The 15,223-nt window shown below is 44.8% G+C and overlaps 1 protein-coding gene across 3 annotated transcripts; it reads left to right on the top strand.

Moving 5' to 3' along the window:
* Window positions 1–6: 6 nt before the first annotated feature.
* disp3 (dispatched RND transporter family member 3) lies at window positions 7–15,141 on the top strand. 3 transcript variants are annotated; one of them, XM_031849087.1, is made up of 22 exons: window positions 2,553–2,614; window positions 2,857–2,958; window positions 6,851–7,822; window positions 7,913–8,132; window positions 8,283–8,419; window positions 8,653–8,787; window positions 9,053–9,213; window positions 9,389–9,528; window positions 9,648–9,739; window positions 9,852–10,016; window positions 10,360–10,521; window positions 10,614–10,760; window positions 10,851–10,987; window positions 11,103–11,272; window positions 11,364–11,488; window positions 11,763–11,947; window positions 12,060–12,186; window positions 12,548–12,693; window positions 12,791–12,950; window positions 13,077–13,190; window positions 13,320–13,492; window positions 13,651–15,141. In XM_031849087.1, exons 3-22 carry the CDS (start codon window positions 6,859–6,861, stop codon window positions 14,005–14,007), a joined length of 4,017 nt encoding a protein of 1,338 aa, XP_031704947.1. In that variant the 5' UTR covers window positions 2,553–2,614; window positions 2,857–2,958; window positions 6,851–6,858; the 3' UTR covers window positions 14,008–15,141. The 3 variants fall into 3 exon arrangements, with proteins under 3 accessions (XP_031704946.1, XP_031704947.1, XP_031704945.1); XM_031849086.1 differs by having other exon boundaries at window positions 7–2,614; window positions 2,857–7,822; XM_031849085.1 differs by lacking the exon at window positions 2,553–2,614 and having other exon boundaries at window positions 2,637–7,822.
* Window positions 15,142–15,223: the final 82 nt, after the last annotated feature.

The raw sequence follows: 15,223 nt of genomic DNA on the forward strand, positions 1-15,223 counted from the left end.
GTGTGTGTGTGTGTGTGTGTGTGTGTGTGTGTGTGTGTGTGTGTGTGGCAGCACCATCATTTTCTCATGGACCAATGACCATAGCACATTGAGATCTATTGTTTCCTGTCAGCTGTCCTGACCAGTACACTTGGGCTGCTGCTTTTCACTATGAACGTTGTGTAGCGAAGCAAATTGATTAACCACTCAGGCCCAAAGTGTTACTGCAAAGTTTAATCATGAAACACACGGCCACAAGCTAAATCTTTTTGCATAATTTGTGACAAAATGTTTTGTTGGATCGTAAAATTGTTGCTGTAAATGTAAAATTAAGATTTTAAGTGAAGTTGTCAGGTTGTTGCCTAGGGTGTCTTTACTTTTCTTTTCTTTTTTAGATCAAAATGTGTTCACACTGTACAATTCCACAAACAATGCTGGCCTTCCTCTGAGCCCCTTTAGCAGGTGTTAAAATGATGCTATACTAGATGTTTTCCAACTTTAATCCCCTTTATTGGAGCTCTCACTAGAGATGGAATCTAAGTGGAAAACTCAATTAATGCTGACTGCAGTGCAACACTGAAGACAGACCATGGTCATTTGCAGAAATTACTGGATGGGTGCAGATAGTTTTTCCAACTCTGTATTGCTAATCAATATCAGGTTTATTTTCCAGAGCCAGATTTTCATATCAGCCCATTTATTCTGTTGCACTGACTTTTGTGTGTAGTCATAAAGGAGGAGACATACATACATTTTCCTCTGTTTGCAGGAGATGAGTTGGGCTGCTGTAATATGTAGTGTGTATATATTCTATAGTATCTAGAAAAAAAGAATATATAAGAATAGTCAGGAGATTATGTAATACTCCATCATTTGATTTAAGATCCAGATGGTGAGGCGGTAATCTTCTCTTTATTTCCCCAAGCCATTTGTTCACTGGGTTCCACTGTTGATGATACAGAGAGATAAGACAGTTCCCTATTATTGTCCCTGTCCACTAGTGAGGACATTACCCAAGTAAAAGAGACTCGGCGTGCAGATGCCTCCTGCATGCAGAGCCATTTGCTTCTGTGCCAATTGTTAAATGAATTGTGTAATATTGCTAGATGTGTAAAACTATTCATCTTTTTCCATTTCTTCCCAGTTTAGGTTGTTGTGCAGGCAGATTCCTCCACCAAGTGATATAGCCATTAATATGAATCTCCTTTCATAGCCAAAACAAATAGTTGAGTTATTTCAGAAAGACCTGCCCTAACAGGGACCATCAAACAGAAACACTGACACTGACTTTTTCTTCTGTGTGATCAGGGAGCGAACACATATCAGTCTGTCTCTCTGAAAGCCCTGTGAATGTAAGCTTGCATGTGTGTGTTCAGTATGCATGTGTGGGCGTATGAATGGCTGATTTATGTATATTTTGTATTATTTAAATGTATTTAATTATCATATGTCAACTGCCTATATGAGTTCTTGCCTGCCAATATTTGTGATACATGTTTACAGAAGTCTGTTGAGATTGGAGGGACTCATTAAACCCTAAAACAGGACACTGTATGAAGTCTGTTTGGGTGTTGACAACATTCAGTACTAGAAATTGATGTGTTTTCATACAATCTGTTCACAGTGAGATGTGATTAGACTCACTCTGCTTCACTTTATTGATCTCAGGTGACTGAAAAAGTCTGTTCAGTCAGATGGATCTGTCAAAGGCTGCGCCAATAGCATGAAGTCAGTCTCCTGAAGGGTGCCAACACACAGTAACTGTGACATGAGCAGCAGGCTTAAACCTGTTTTCTTAGTTGGTTGACTCACACACTGCACCACCTGCTATGGAAAGAGCTGCATCGGGTGAAACTACAGATTTAACCGTTCCCATTTTAAATAATGGGAGTATTTCTTATTGCCAATGCAATCCAAGTTCAACCTGAGCAAAGGTTGAGACGTGAGGTGATGGATGAGTTAAATGTGTCTGTAAGAGTGGAGCGCTGGTCATTAATGTTGGATGAGAGTGAGCGAGGGCACTACAGTCCAGGAGAAACCAGTTTTTGCACAAGACAAACACAAGTCAAACTCGGAGTTGATTTTATGAACCCCACAAAATATGTGTGTGCTTGTACACACAGAAGTCAGAATGCATCTATAACAGCGAGGCAGATTAAACGGTTTGAAAGTGAGAGCGCCGTGCTCGCAAAGGGAAATGAACCACAAGCTTATAAACTCTTATTTCATATTGCCTGCACTTTTTGTACCACTGTAGCAAGTTATTGTGATCACACTCTTATAACACACCCCACCTCCCCACCAACAAGACTAGACTAGACCATACCAACTCTGACAGCATGGGAGGGTGCTCGGCTGCAGTATCGTGACAACTGCATTATTTTAGTCCCCTAAATCCTGCTGAATTAATTTGGAACCAGCCCGGGGCATGTTTTGATTCATTCATCAAATGTCTCCAGGCTCTCCTGCCGTCCTCCGGTGATTTACAGGAGATTTTTCGGGCTGCACTCCCCTCCTCGCCTGTCCTCAACCGGTGAGCCAGTCAGCAGAGCAAGCTGAACAAAGCCATGGGAGAGAGAGAGAGGAGCTTCTGGGAAGAAATGTCTCTCACTGACTCTGTCGCCTGGACAACCGGGTAAGAGAGGAGGGGAGGGCGCACGAGAAAGAGAGAGAGAAAGGACAGAGGAGCACAAAAGGAGAGGAAAACAACCCATTATTAACTGCTGAGATTAGAAGATTCCTGTAGAGTGAAGGGGGGTTGTCGGGGGGAGTAGATTTGTGTCTCTCATTCTCTAGTGGGGGTTCCCTTGGTGTCTCTCTCTTGATGAGTTATTAACTATGACAATAAAGCAGTGAATTTTCTTTTTCTTCCACAAGAGCATGGAGGAGATGAAATTGCAGAGCACAAGTTCAGCACAATACAAGTGGACCCAGTAGGCCTGAACGCTCCACCTGTAATCCTCGTCTCATCAGCCTCAGGTAAGACTCCTCAGTGTTGCAGGCGTTTGCTTTGATAGGGATGCTTTCATTTTTGCCTGATGTATTAATACAGATAATAATTCCTGAAGGTAGCAAACTGTGTAGTTATCTTGGAAATGCCAGATAAAGTCCAAAAATGAATTAACAAATGAATAAAAGCTTATCTTACCTGCTTGGAGTACAAGCATTGTTTATCAGAGTAACTCTGGGGCAGTTTTTCATTATGTATATAAATGTGTTTATAAACTGCATAAAAAGGAAACAACCCTCACTGTAATATGGGGATTATTTACAACATTTCATGTAGAAGAGTGGGAGAAATTGCATGGTACAGCACCACGATGCTTCACACACCGTACACCTAGCTCTGCACTCCCTTCAGTGCGAGCATGAATTCATCGAGAACACAATGAGAAAATGAACACCGTTGAATGAATCTGGAGAGTTTGACTTGAACCACGGACTCCAGATTCACAGTGCGCAAAGGATAGAAGGCACGTCCGCTATAAGCATACTGCTGAGCGCTCATGCATAAGGAATGTATTCATAGAGCACTCGTTGTGAAATCGATGCCTCTTTAAATGAGGTGGTATGCTTGCTGAGTTTACACCAGGCTGGGTTTGTGTGGGGCAGCATGTGATATCCATATTGGATGAGATGGAGAGGAGATAAAACTGAGGAGGGTGGGGTTATTTTTATCTGCTGTCAATAATGAAGGTTACTAATCTCTCACCTTTTGTACACAAGATGGAGAAAAGGCAGAAAGATTGAAGGAGGAAAAGGGCAAGAGAGTGAGGGATGGCGAGCAAAAGGGGGGATGAGAGAGATGTTGAGACAGATGATTGTAGGTGAAAGGTTCAGGCTGGCAGCATGCTGGGATCGCTCAGAGCTCCCACCTCAACTACCTGACACAATCCAGAGATGGAGTGGAGGGTAAAAACACTTACACTCAGCTTATTCACGTTTTTATGGGAGAAAAAATACATAAGAAAAACTGGTCGAGTGGAATATATGGTTCACCTTCCTTTTTGCTCACAACTGGCTGAACAGGAGACAAATACAGCTCTGTGCTGCACAAGACGGTGCTTCAAATACTGCTGTACAAGCAAGCAGGTGCTGCAATGACTATCTGGGAAACACTTGTTTAAAGATTTTGAAGAACAGAAGCTACACAGAGAGTTCAGAATTGAGTCTTATGCGAGGGAAGGTAAGTGATTTTCAAGCGATTAATACCAGATCTCATACCTCAAAAGCTGCAAATAGATTTTCACTTCAGGGCCCTCGGTGCATTTATCTCCGTTTTGAGTCTAAAACTACATTATAGACAAAGAAACATAGCCCCTAATATAAACCGAGCCATAAGGGAGACAGCATTTATTCCTCTAAATACAGGAAGCACGATGCCAAATTACACACTATTTTTAATCCACACCTGCGCAGGGTGCAAATCGACTGTGTGCTCTTAATCTTTACGGAACATGTGGGAGCTTGTAAAAACATTAGTCATACCAACCTCTGCACTGCTCACAGTGCTTTACAGCTGCACACCACTCATAATCATTGTACATGAGGTGCAATGCTCTTGGACACAAAGAAGAGTCAGACTCATCAAGACGAGAGGAAGGGATGTCTCCCTGTGGCTGTGCATCACTGTAGTCATCTTTCCTCCACTGTACCTGGATGCTGTCTGTTGCAAGGCGCACAGTAGGCGACAGAGGGTTAGCACACAGCACACAGCACAGAGCTCTGCCTTGATGTCCAATAGGCACAAAGTCTGCATGTCCGTCACTGATGACTTCTTCAGACTGTGACATCGGCCCCCTAATCAGCCTGTTTTGACGTTAAATCGGACACAGAAATGTAGCTGTGGAAATCTGCCTGTTAGATGCTTTGCCATGAATCTAGCAGAAAAGCACAATTTCTTTTCACAGATTTCTGAGGTGCTGGTCGTTTGTTTGAAGGGTGACGGCTGTGGTGTGTGTGTGTGTGTGTGTGTGTGTGTGTGTGTGTGTGTGTGTGTGTGTCTTCAGTCATTCCCCAGGCTTTTCTTTCCCCATCTCTTCCATTCCACTTCCCTCATCATATTTCTGTGCTCGTCTGAGTGTCTCCTCTCATCTTCTGTTGATGAGAGCACCATCATCAAAACAAGCTGGAGAGGCAGACGTGATGAACTGTAACAGGATTACAATAATATATTTACCAAAACTCCATTTCATTTACTCTAAATGCGCAATTATATTTTACATATTTCTTAAGATTTTGTCACAAAATTGGTCATATTACGGACAGAAACACGTCTGGAGAGGAAAAGTGGCTTTCATTATGGTATTACAGAAAACAACATATTGGGCTCATTTGTAAATAACAGCCCATGATGGGTGCAGATAAGCAGTAATGATGCCTCCAAATTACAGGCTTTAAATTGGAACAAATTATTTTCTTTGTTCTTTGAGATCCAAAAGTAATTGAAAATAATAATAAGATTTTGTTTCATATTTCATTCTTTGTTTTTACAATTTAAAACCAAACTTTCCAAGACCTTTAATGCATTTGTCTTCTAACAGAGCAGCTTTGCAGATGTTACTCTCCCATCAGAAGGTGTACTGGTGTCCTTGTCTGTGCAGTTAGATGACTTGGTGAAGAGGAAGTGTTGTGCGGATTTAAAAATGACCCAAAATAGGCCTTTTTCCTCTTGGTTTCAACTCTTTCTTTTCTCTTTCATGAAAGAAAAAATCTAGCATAAAATGCACTTTAAACACTCTCAGAAAGTGAAGAAGGTGTAGAGCTCAGGCTGTTAAAGATGTGGCTATGAAACGCATCCATGAGCTGCTCCATTATCAGTGAACCTGAGACTTTGTGGACACAGTGCCTGCAAAGCACACAAGGGCATTTTCTCCAGCAGACATCAACACTTCTTTTTCTTTAGCCCGACCATAAAATATAGTTTATTCAGGTGTAAGACCACAAACACAAATCCCATAAATCAACAAGCCTCTAGTTTATTTGCAGCTCCAGGGTTTGTCTCGCAAGTCTTTCTTCTCTGTTTTTTTTGACTCGAGGAGTCTTAATCATTTTTACAAATATCGATTACACGGCGTCATTTGTAAATTCTTATTTTTTTTTTTACGATGGATTTTTCACTTAGGCTACAGAGCGGAGAGCAGCTATCTTTTACACATAATCAAGATGCACTGTCTCACCTGGCTGACCTTAAAGCGCTGCTCTAAAGAGAATAGATAAATTGCTGCAGTTAGTGAGCTCACTGCCACTTGGATACAAACTGCAGTACCTTGTGTGTCGAGGAGTGCAGAAAAAGTGGCACCTATTGGCACTATTATTCAAAGGCTGCCCATCACAGGAGGTAAACCTTTTCTTATTCCTCAACTCTGCCTAATATCACACTCGCTCTTCTTGTCAGTAATTAGACAAGTGAAATGAATTAATTTGCTGCAGAGCAGACACTGCTACTGGGGATTCGAAGACAGCCACCAGCAGACCCTCTCTGGGTGATAATGGGCTTGCACACGCTGACAGAGGGAAGAATTAAATCACAGCTTTTAACCTATCTCACCCCCGAGCTCTTGTGATCAGCATCTTAAAGCAGAACTCAGCCAACCATTTTCTCTTATAAGGAAAAGAGGTCTCCCTTCCTCAATGTTCTCCATGTGAGCTGCTTGACGGCAGCTGCATGAGGACACACTTAATTCTCATGTCCTTGCTTGCTGAGTGCAACTTTTATTTATTTATTTTTTACTTTGTCCTTCACTTTTGTCTTGTGCTCATGTCAGCTGCTGGCAGTTCAAACATCTTTTTTTTGTGCTCCTGCCCCGAGAGAGAAAGGGGTGTTACTTTAAATGAGCGATGATCAAGTGGTGTTATGTGTCCCTGACAGGTGCCAGCATGGATGTGGAGGATGAGCCACTGCTGTTTCAGACCAACTGGGGAGGGGAGGAGGAGGAGGAGGAGGAGGATGGAGTAAGGCACGCAACAGGACAGAGGTGTTTTTCTGGGGAGGCTGGGGTGTGTGGACTTTGGAGGGCAGTAGGATGGGTGTACACACAGCCCTGGGCCAGTGGAGTGGTTTTAGGGGTAGTTGTCTCGCTACCGTGTGCCCTGTTTGCCTACATGCTCCTCTACTGCCCTCCTCTGGACATAGACCTCTCCTATAGTGCCTTTGAGGTTCACAGTCACTTCTCTGCCGAGCGCTTCGACGCCCTCACCATTGCTGTAAAGACTCAGCTAGGGTCCTGGGACAGACGTAGGCGAGACTTAGATAACAGCGAGTCTGAGGCCCTGAGGGAGCTTCTGCTGGAGATGCTGAGCAGACAGGGAGCATTCAACAGGACAGATAATGAGGGCGTGAGGTCTTCCACTCCTCCTAACGATCCTTTACATGCAGCAGATGATCAGAAGAGTGGAGCCTCAGAGAGCAGAGATAAAAGGACAGTGCTGGAATTGGGGAAGCACAATAACTCAAATCACAGAGCAGCGGAGGAAGCAGAGAGATCATGGGATGAGAATTTGACTCTTCCGCTCATTAGGAGGCGCAGATCTGCTCCCAATTACTACCTGCAGAGCCAGGCTCTGTGGAGGATCGAGCTGGTGTTTGTGGCTCAAGGGGAAGGCGATCACAACATCTTCACTCCTGAACGTCTGCAGACGATTCACCACGTGGAGCGCCTGCTCATGCAGCACCCGCAGTTTCATCAGTTCTGCTGGAAGCCTCTGGAGATGCTAAGGGATCTGCCACTAGGACCGTCCTACTGCTCCCCACCCAGCTCACTCCTGACTTATCTGTACCCCAGTGAGAGGGGAGGGAAGATATACTATGATGGCATGGGCCCAGATCTAGCTGATATTCAAGGTGAGCCCACAGTGAGAAAAGAGGGGGGAAATAACAGCCTTCAAACCTGTAATACCTGTAAGAACAGATTTGCCATGTATGTATTCCCAGGTTCTCTGAGTCTGGCCATCACCCACCCACAGTTCTACTGGTACGTGGATGAGAGTCTGTCCCCTGAGCATCTCTCCTCCTCCCTCTTACGCAGTGAGATCCACTTCGGAGCTCCTCTTCCTTCCTACTACTCCATGCAGGACCGAGCTCACGAGCAAAGATCACGTTTCAAAGACTTTGTCGTTCAGTATGCAGACACCCTGGCAAAGCAATCCACCAGGTCAGGGCAACATCACTGCAACATTGCCCATTTGTTACAGTACATAATCATTCCATTCAGTGCTTTTGCCGCATTATAGTCACAGCGTTCACATGTGCGACACATTGTTGCAAACAGTTGAACTTTGATGTGATTTTTGTATGTGTTCAGCCAGGTGAAGGTGCTGTATGGTGGAACAGAGCTGTTTGACGATGAGGTGAGACACACCTTCTACAATGACATGATGCTGGCTGTCATCAGTGGAGCGTGCATTACTGTGCTCGTCTATGTCCTTACCTCCTTTTCTGGTACAGTATGACCTGCTTTGAATTCCTCTTGCATTAAGATAAGATACAATAATCCTTTATTAGTCCCCCAGTGGGGACATTTACAGGATTACAGCAGCATAGTGGATAGTGCAAACAAGAGACATAGTAAAAAAAAAAAAAAAAAAAAATTGATGCAGTCAATTCTCTCAGTCCGTTGTTTGGTACCACATGAATGTTAACGAGCTCTTTGATGCTTTGTCGTCTCTCTGCAGTGTTTCTGACTTTCTTCGGACTTACTAGCATTGGACTGAGCTGCCTAATGGCTCTTTTTCTGTACCATGTTGTCTTTGGCGTGAGGTACCTGGGCATACTCAACGGAGTTGCAGCCTTTGTAATTATCGGGATTGGTAAGGGAAAATAAATACCTTTTTTTTTCATTAAAGGAATAGTTTGATTGTTTTTTGGGGGAAATGCACTGAGAAGACGATGAGCAGATGTGATGTTTGAGAGTGGTATCGATCTTCTCATCTAACTTTCAGCAAGAAATTTGAGTGTATTTTTCCAAAATGTTAAACTTGTCCTTCAGTAGTTGAAAAAAAAAAATAATTATTTACAGTATGTTTGCCATAATATGTAATAAGGAAGCTATTTTGTTCTCTCACTGCTGCTCAGGGGTGGATGATGTATTTGTGTTCATCAGCACCTTCAGACAGGCTTCTCATCTGCGTCAACCGCAGCAGCGGATGATCTACACAATTAAAACAGCTGGCCGAGCTACTTTTCTCACCTCCTTCACTACTGCAGCTGCCTATGCTGCGAACACCTTCTCTCAGGTAAGCATGGAAGAGAAATTCAACTGTTAACAGGATCTGTACACGGAGTATAAATGCCTCCCCTGCTATGGGTGAATAGAAGTGCCTCTCTCAGCAGACAGTTTTTTGCACGCGATAAGCAGAAATTCAATGTTTCAAGTTCCTTTACACTGTGCTTCGTTTAACTGACACTTAGATTCCAGCTGTGCATGACTTCGGCCTATTCATGGCCCTCATTGTGAGCTGCTGCTGGCTTTGGGTATCCGCCCTGATGCCCGCCGCTCTTTGTATCTGGACTGAGTGTGTGGAGCCTCAGGAACACGCCTGGTTGAATTGGTGAGGCACTGTTTCCATACCTTTGTGTGAGGTTTTACTTGCGCATGCTGTGCGACACCACAGGCACGTTGTAATCCCTTCAGCTGTCTCTCTCCCTAAACTGCCTCCTCTCGCTGAAGCTGGAAGCTGTTTTCGGGCCTGTCGGCGAGCCACGGCCCTTTGTCAGATGAGGATGATGATGTGGCACTTCTGTCAGTGGAGATGGAGCCAGGTGAGATTATTATCTCCCTCGCATTGAGTGAATCATGAGGGCGGGGGGGAATGGGAAAGGGAATGAGTCTAGGTTGTAGGCCACTAAGCCCCCTGTCTTTGTCTTGACCCAGGCTCCTGTGACACAGATGGCGACGCGGCCATTCTTTCCCTGTCAGTGGAGACACCTCTCTCCCCTCCAGGGCAGCAGCATGTGGGCGTGGTGAGCACGAATCTCCGGTGGGCTCTAAAGCACTTAGTGGCAGAGCCGGCCGTGGTGCGGCGAAAGGCCGTTCTAGGTGAGATCTGATATAAATCGCTGAGAACTCCCTTGACATGGAAATTTATACTCTGTAAAATGTCAGGGAGAAATGTCTGTAGTTTGGTTTTCAAAGATATTGTCAGCCAAGATCTTGATCTATGATTTAGTCGTGAGAGTAACTTTCAGCTCATCTTTGTCCAGCCGGAGGGGATTCAGTCTGTCAGAGGAAGAGCAAGTGCCTATCAGGAAGCATTTATCCTCCCTCTTTTAAGGAGTTACTGTAATTGATTCTTGCTCCTGATCTGTCTCTCAGCTGCTCCATCTACTCCATCAGCGCCTCGTCTCTGCCATCATTGATCATTGTCTTCCTGTCGGCCCAGGTGTCTTCCTCCTGGTGCTGCTCTTGTCTGCTGGGTTCTGCTGTCTCCTGAGGCCCGCCACTCACGCCCCCCTTCTTTTCCGCCGGGACACAAACCTCCAGACTCTGCTGGCTCTGAGGAGCAACCTCAGCGGCCAAGGCATCTCCTGCCCCATGTGCTCTGGTGAGACTGTGGCAGTGATGGAAACACACACACTCACCAGTTAACCTCACAGATCCAAAACAAATACCGGAATTTCATCGTATGATCTGCAGGTGTGTTCATGGAAAAGCCCCATCCTTTGTACACCCACGCTTCCTCATCAGCATTTAAGTTCTCTACACATCAGCAGACCCAGAGCACAACAGCCTTCTCTTCTCCTCGGAGCTCAGTAAAACCAAATTCAAGCACCAACCAAACAGGTGAAATTCAGCACATAAGAATCCTCTTCCTCTGTATTCAAAACCTCTCCCACTATTTTTAAAATATTGGACTTTGTGTTTGTTTTCCAGGCTCTTTACTTACAGTGTTCATATCAAAATTGGACCTTGGAGCCTCTACAACTCTTTACCGCTTCTCCCTCAACACCAGCACTCCCTCCCCATGGAAACTGTGCCGCACAGAGCATGAAGACGTGTCATCATTTCAGGTTAGAGAGCAAAAAAAAGTAATGACAATAGTATAATTAGTTGTACCGTTATGTGTCCCAACTGCAATATGTGCCACTAAAGCGGCTTATAACTAATCTTGTTTTATCTGAATAGGCTTATAATCAGCCCCGTGGCAATTACACCACCAGAATGACAGTGTGTGTTTCCCATGTGTACCACCCGTACCCCAGCTGGATGATCACATCCACCTTGTGTGAACCCCGTCATGGCTGGACGCCAGAGTTTTCCTTTTATGTAGCGTCATCTCTGCAGCAGAACAGCAGGTGAAAAAAACCCAAAAGTGTGAGTTAGATGGACTGTCATGTCGTTTTAGTGGACAATCTGTCATTTCAGCTCTGCTCTTTCTGCTCTTAGGAGACTGTGCTTTGCCCAGCGCCGCCTGAGACCTCATCCCAGCCGCGTGTGCGTCAACCCGCCTGGCTGCGGCATCAGTTCTGGGCCTGATGGACCCACACAGGGAACCTTTTATATTCCCAGTGGTGAGTGAGCTAGTGTCACAGTTTGTTAGCCCACAGTGAAAACTATTTTCTCGCTGCATGTGTCACACTGTGACATGTCTTTTTTTCATTCTGACGTTGAGCCTTTAAAATAGAGAAACTGTGATACAACAGTCTTTCAAATGTTGCTTTTTTTAAAGTGGCATCTTCTGAACCCACAGGAGGATTTTCCCACAGTACTCTACTTATACAGATATTTTTGCAACGTATAAATAAATGCCTGTTGACAGATTTTCCTCTGGTTCTATTTTCAAAGATGCCTCTTCTGCTGCCAAAACAAAATCATCCAAAACGTTTGGCTTCAACCCATGCAGCGGCGGCGCATGTGGCCATCCAGCGGTTCGTCCTCTGGTCGACACCGGGGCGATGGTTTTCGTTGTGTTTGGCATCTTGGGAGTCAATCGAACCGAAATCAGGGACAACCACGTTATTGGCGATATGGTGAGGGCCACAGTGGTGTCAGTGTATCTTAATAATCAACAGAAATAAAGCAGAGACAGATTTCTATATTATATTATCGTGTGGTTGACATGGTGTTTAATTCTCTCCAAAGGGCAGCATTATATTGGACCCAGACTTTGATATTTTCCAGGAAATGGGGCTTCTCTGCAAGATCTGTAAAGCTATTAGTGCAAACACACAACTTGTAAAGCCAGGAGGAGCGCAGTGTTTGCCTTCAGGTAACACCCAATCACCATTCAGAGGGAAGTCTTTTATTTCACCAAACAATATCACAGAACAATTATTAAAACCGTAGAGCTAAAATTGTTTGTTGGTTAATTGATACGTTAATTTATCAACAAAAACAAAAATTAATCGATTCAATTATTAATGCTATTTTATTATAAAATAAATCAATCAATGGCGGATTGATAATGATAAGATGATAATTAAAATAATCAGTGATTGCATCACTAAAACCTTAATTATTATAAAGTGGGTAAAGAAAACACAAATCCTGAACAAAGACAAAGTGGCATAAAATAACGATGTGTTGAGAATGAGAAGTGTGTGAAAGGAAATGTCCTGTCCTCCCTTCAGGTAATAAACTGTCGTCCATTCTGCCTCTGCTCCATCCTGAATGTCACTCTCTCCCTGAGCCCAACCTGCTCCCCGGGCAGCTCTCTCACGGAGCGGTGGGAATGCGTGGAGGGAAGGTCTGCTGGCTGTCCATGGCCTTTGAGTCTGTAAGTCCCTCCATCTTTCAGCTTGTTCCTGCATCACAGAGCAGCACTGTTCCAGTTGGTGCCAATGCGTAATCTTCCATCTCTCTCTTCTCTCAAGACCACATACAAGGGGAAATCCTCCTTTCAGACCTATTCTGACTTCCTTCAGTGGGAGAACTTCATCCAGGAGCAGCTCGCCTCACTCCCGCAGTCCTCCGCTCTGCAGCGGGGTTTCCAGACCTGCGAGCACTGGAAGCAGATCTTCATGGAAATTATAGGTGAGTGAGAGAGGTGGCACTGTGTGTCAAATAGATGTGTTTATTCCTGCAAACTGACAAAGGATTAATCGGGAGGAGGCGGCAGGCGGTAAAAATCTGATATTATACTGCTCTCTGGTTTTGTAGGTGTGGAGAGTGCCCTCTGGAGTCTGCTGCTGTCTCTGGCCATCTGTGTGGCAGCTGTGTCCGTGTTTACTGCACATCCTCTGCTGCTGCTCCCAGTACTCATAACCATTCTAGGTAGGAGATGAAAATCTGTACTTTCAGGTTTGGAAGTGACTCACGTTTAGACACTCAGAAAGGAATTTTAAAATTGAATATTCAGGCCTGGGTCGGGATCACAAGTGTAATTTTGAGTTTTTTCAACAGGAGTGATCTGTCTGGTAGTGGCGCTCATGTATTGGCTGGGCTGGGAGATGGGAGGAGTGGAGGCAATTTCTCTATCCATACTTGTGGGATCTTCAGTGGATTACTGTCTGCACCTGGTGGAGGGATACCTGCTGGCTGGGGAGGCCCTTTCCTCTTCGCCTGGTCATAACTCAGTATGAGAGTGTACATTCTTTCAGCAATTAGAAAAACTGTCACTGCACGTCTTCTGTTTACACACAGCTAATGACTACGATTTTGGATTTAATAAGGCAAAGAGTCACCTTGAATAAAGAGGAGCCGCTCCTCCTATTAATCTCTGCTTTGTTTGCAGGAGCCAGGGCCCGAGAGGCAGAGACGGACCTTGGAGGCAGTGAACCATGTGGGCGTTGCCATAGTGTCCAGCGCCGTCACCACAGTGATCTCCACCGTCCCTCTCTTCTTCTGTGTCATTGTGCCTTTCGCCAAGTTTGGCCAGATAGTGGCCATTAACACCGCCGTCTCCATTTTTTTCACCCTGACCGTGACTGTGGCCATGTTGGCGTGCATGGCCCCGGCTCGCTTCAACAGACACCCCGGCGCCGTGCTGAAGGCCGGCCTGGCCGTGATGGCCGCGGCAGCCTTGGGAGCGGCTCTGTGCTGGGTGGGAAGACGGCTGGGAGCGTTGGCCTGGCAATCAATCAGCACGTAAACACAACTGTCCGCCTACTTGCACTGATGTCAGGCAGGGGAGTTCCTCTGTACGCAAAACTATGAGAACTGTAAGCACTCTATTGTCCTCCATGTTTGGGAGGAATATCAGATCAGTAAATGGTCTTGTTCTTTACAGCACAAAGATGTCAGAATCTATTCCACAGTTAGAAGCTGTTTGTCATCACAAAGTACATATTTTTCATTTGTATTGATCAGTGGATTTTAAGAAACTCCAAGTACTATAGTGTATATGACTGTATATGATCGTCTTCAGCCTATGGTGGACATAATTGAGTACTTGTTGGGAAACACTGGCCGAGTCACAGCTTTCATCAGTGCGTCATTGCCACTGACTGTTCTGTGACCTTCTGTTGCAAACACAGAGAGGGTGCCGCACTCTGACGTCCGTGAACATTAGTGTTACTGTTGTTTTTATGATTCATGGCCATCTTGTGAAACATTGTTTGATTTCTTTTTTTTTTTTTTTGGTGTGTTTTCTTAGTTGTGCATTGAATGTGTTACCAGCCACATTAGTAACAAAGGTTATGATGTCCCGATGTGGCTGGATTAAAAGTTGTACAAGTCAAGTTTATACCGTGCACAGTTTTGTTAAAAGTAATGTGGGGTGTAAATGTTTCCGTATGCTGCTCTCACACATTCTGAACTGAACTTTTGATGCTGCCAGCACACACTCGTTCTGAAGTGTAAACCAAGGCTTATCGTCCTCTCTTTTGACCCCTTCACATGTTTATATCTTGGAATTCAAACTGCTTCAATGTCTCTATTTTTGTCATCAGCACCAACTGACAGAGACCTCGTTAGCTCCTCAGGTGTGCCCTCTACACGTCCTCCACTGCACTTGTGGGCACTCACTGTAACCAACTCTGCTCCCTCGTCTGCACTCACCCAATTTAGAGCACCACTCAAACACCCATCGACGCCAGCTCCGGTCTGCCCCGCAGTGAAGGTGAGGGCCATTTGTCAAACCACGTAACACAATAATGGCTCGGGAGAGTGACTGACTCAACTGCGGCAAGAGTAGTAGATTTCTGTTCTGTGCGTGTTACTTGTGAATGTCAAATAAAAACAGGTGCAGAAAGCCTCGGCTATCTTCTTTTGTGAAACCTCAGCACGGTTGTCTTCTGCATTGTTATGTAAGTGAGCAGCAGAGCAGAATGAAGACCTGTCACTGTTTGCCTAAAGTCACATCGTTA

The sequence above is a fragment of the Anarrhichthys ocellatus genome, unplaced genomic scaffold, assembly GCF_004355925.1.
Source record: "Anarrhichthys ocellatus isolate YVR2014 unplaced genomic scaffold, GSC_Weel_1.0 scaffold9, whole genome shotgun sequence".
Taxonomy (NCBI): domain Eukaryota; kingdom Metazoa; phylum Chordata; class Actinopteri; order Perciformes; family Anarhichadidae; genus Anarrhichthys; species Anarrhichthys ocellatus.

Coding starts and splice junctions, on each gene's coding strand:
- disp3 (XM_031849086.1), top strand. CDS start 6,820: ATGATCAAGTGGTGTTATGTGTCCCTGACAGGTGCCAGCATGGATGTG. Junction 7,823..7,912: donor AGATCTAGCTGATATTCAAG/GTGAGCCCACAG, acceptor ATGTATTCCCAG/GTTCTCTGAGTCTGGCCATC. Junction 10,522..10,613: donor CTCCTGCCCCATGTGCTCTG/GTGAGACTGTGG, acceptor TATGATCTGCAG/GTGTGTTCATGGAAAAGCCC.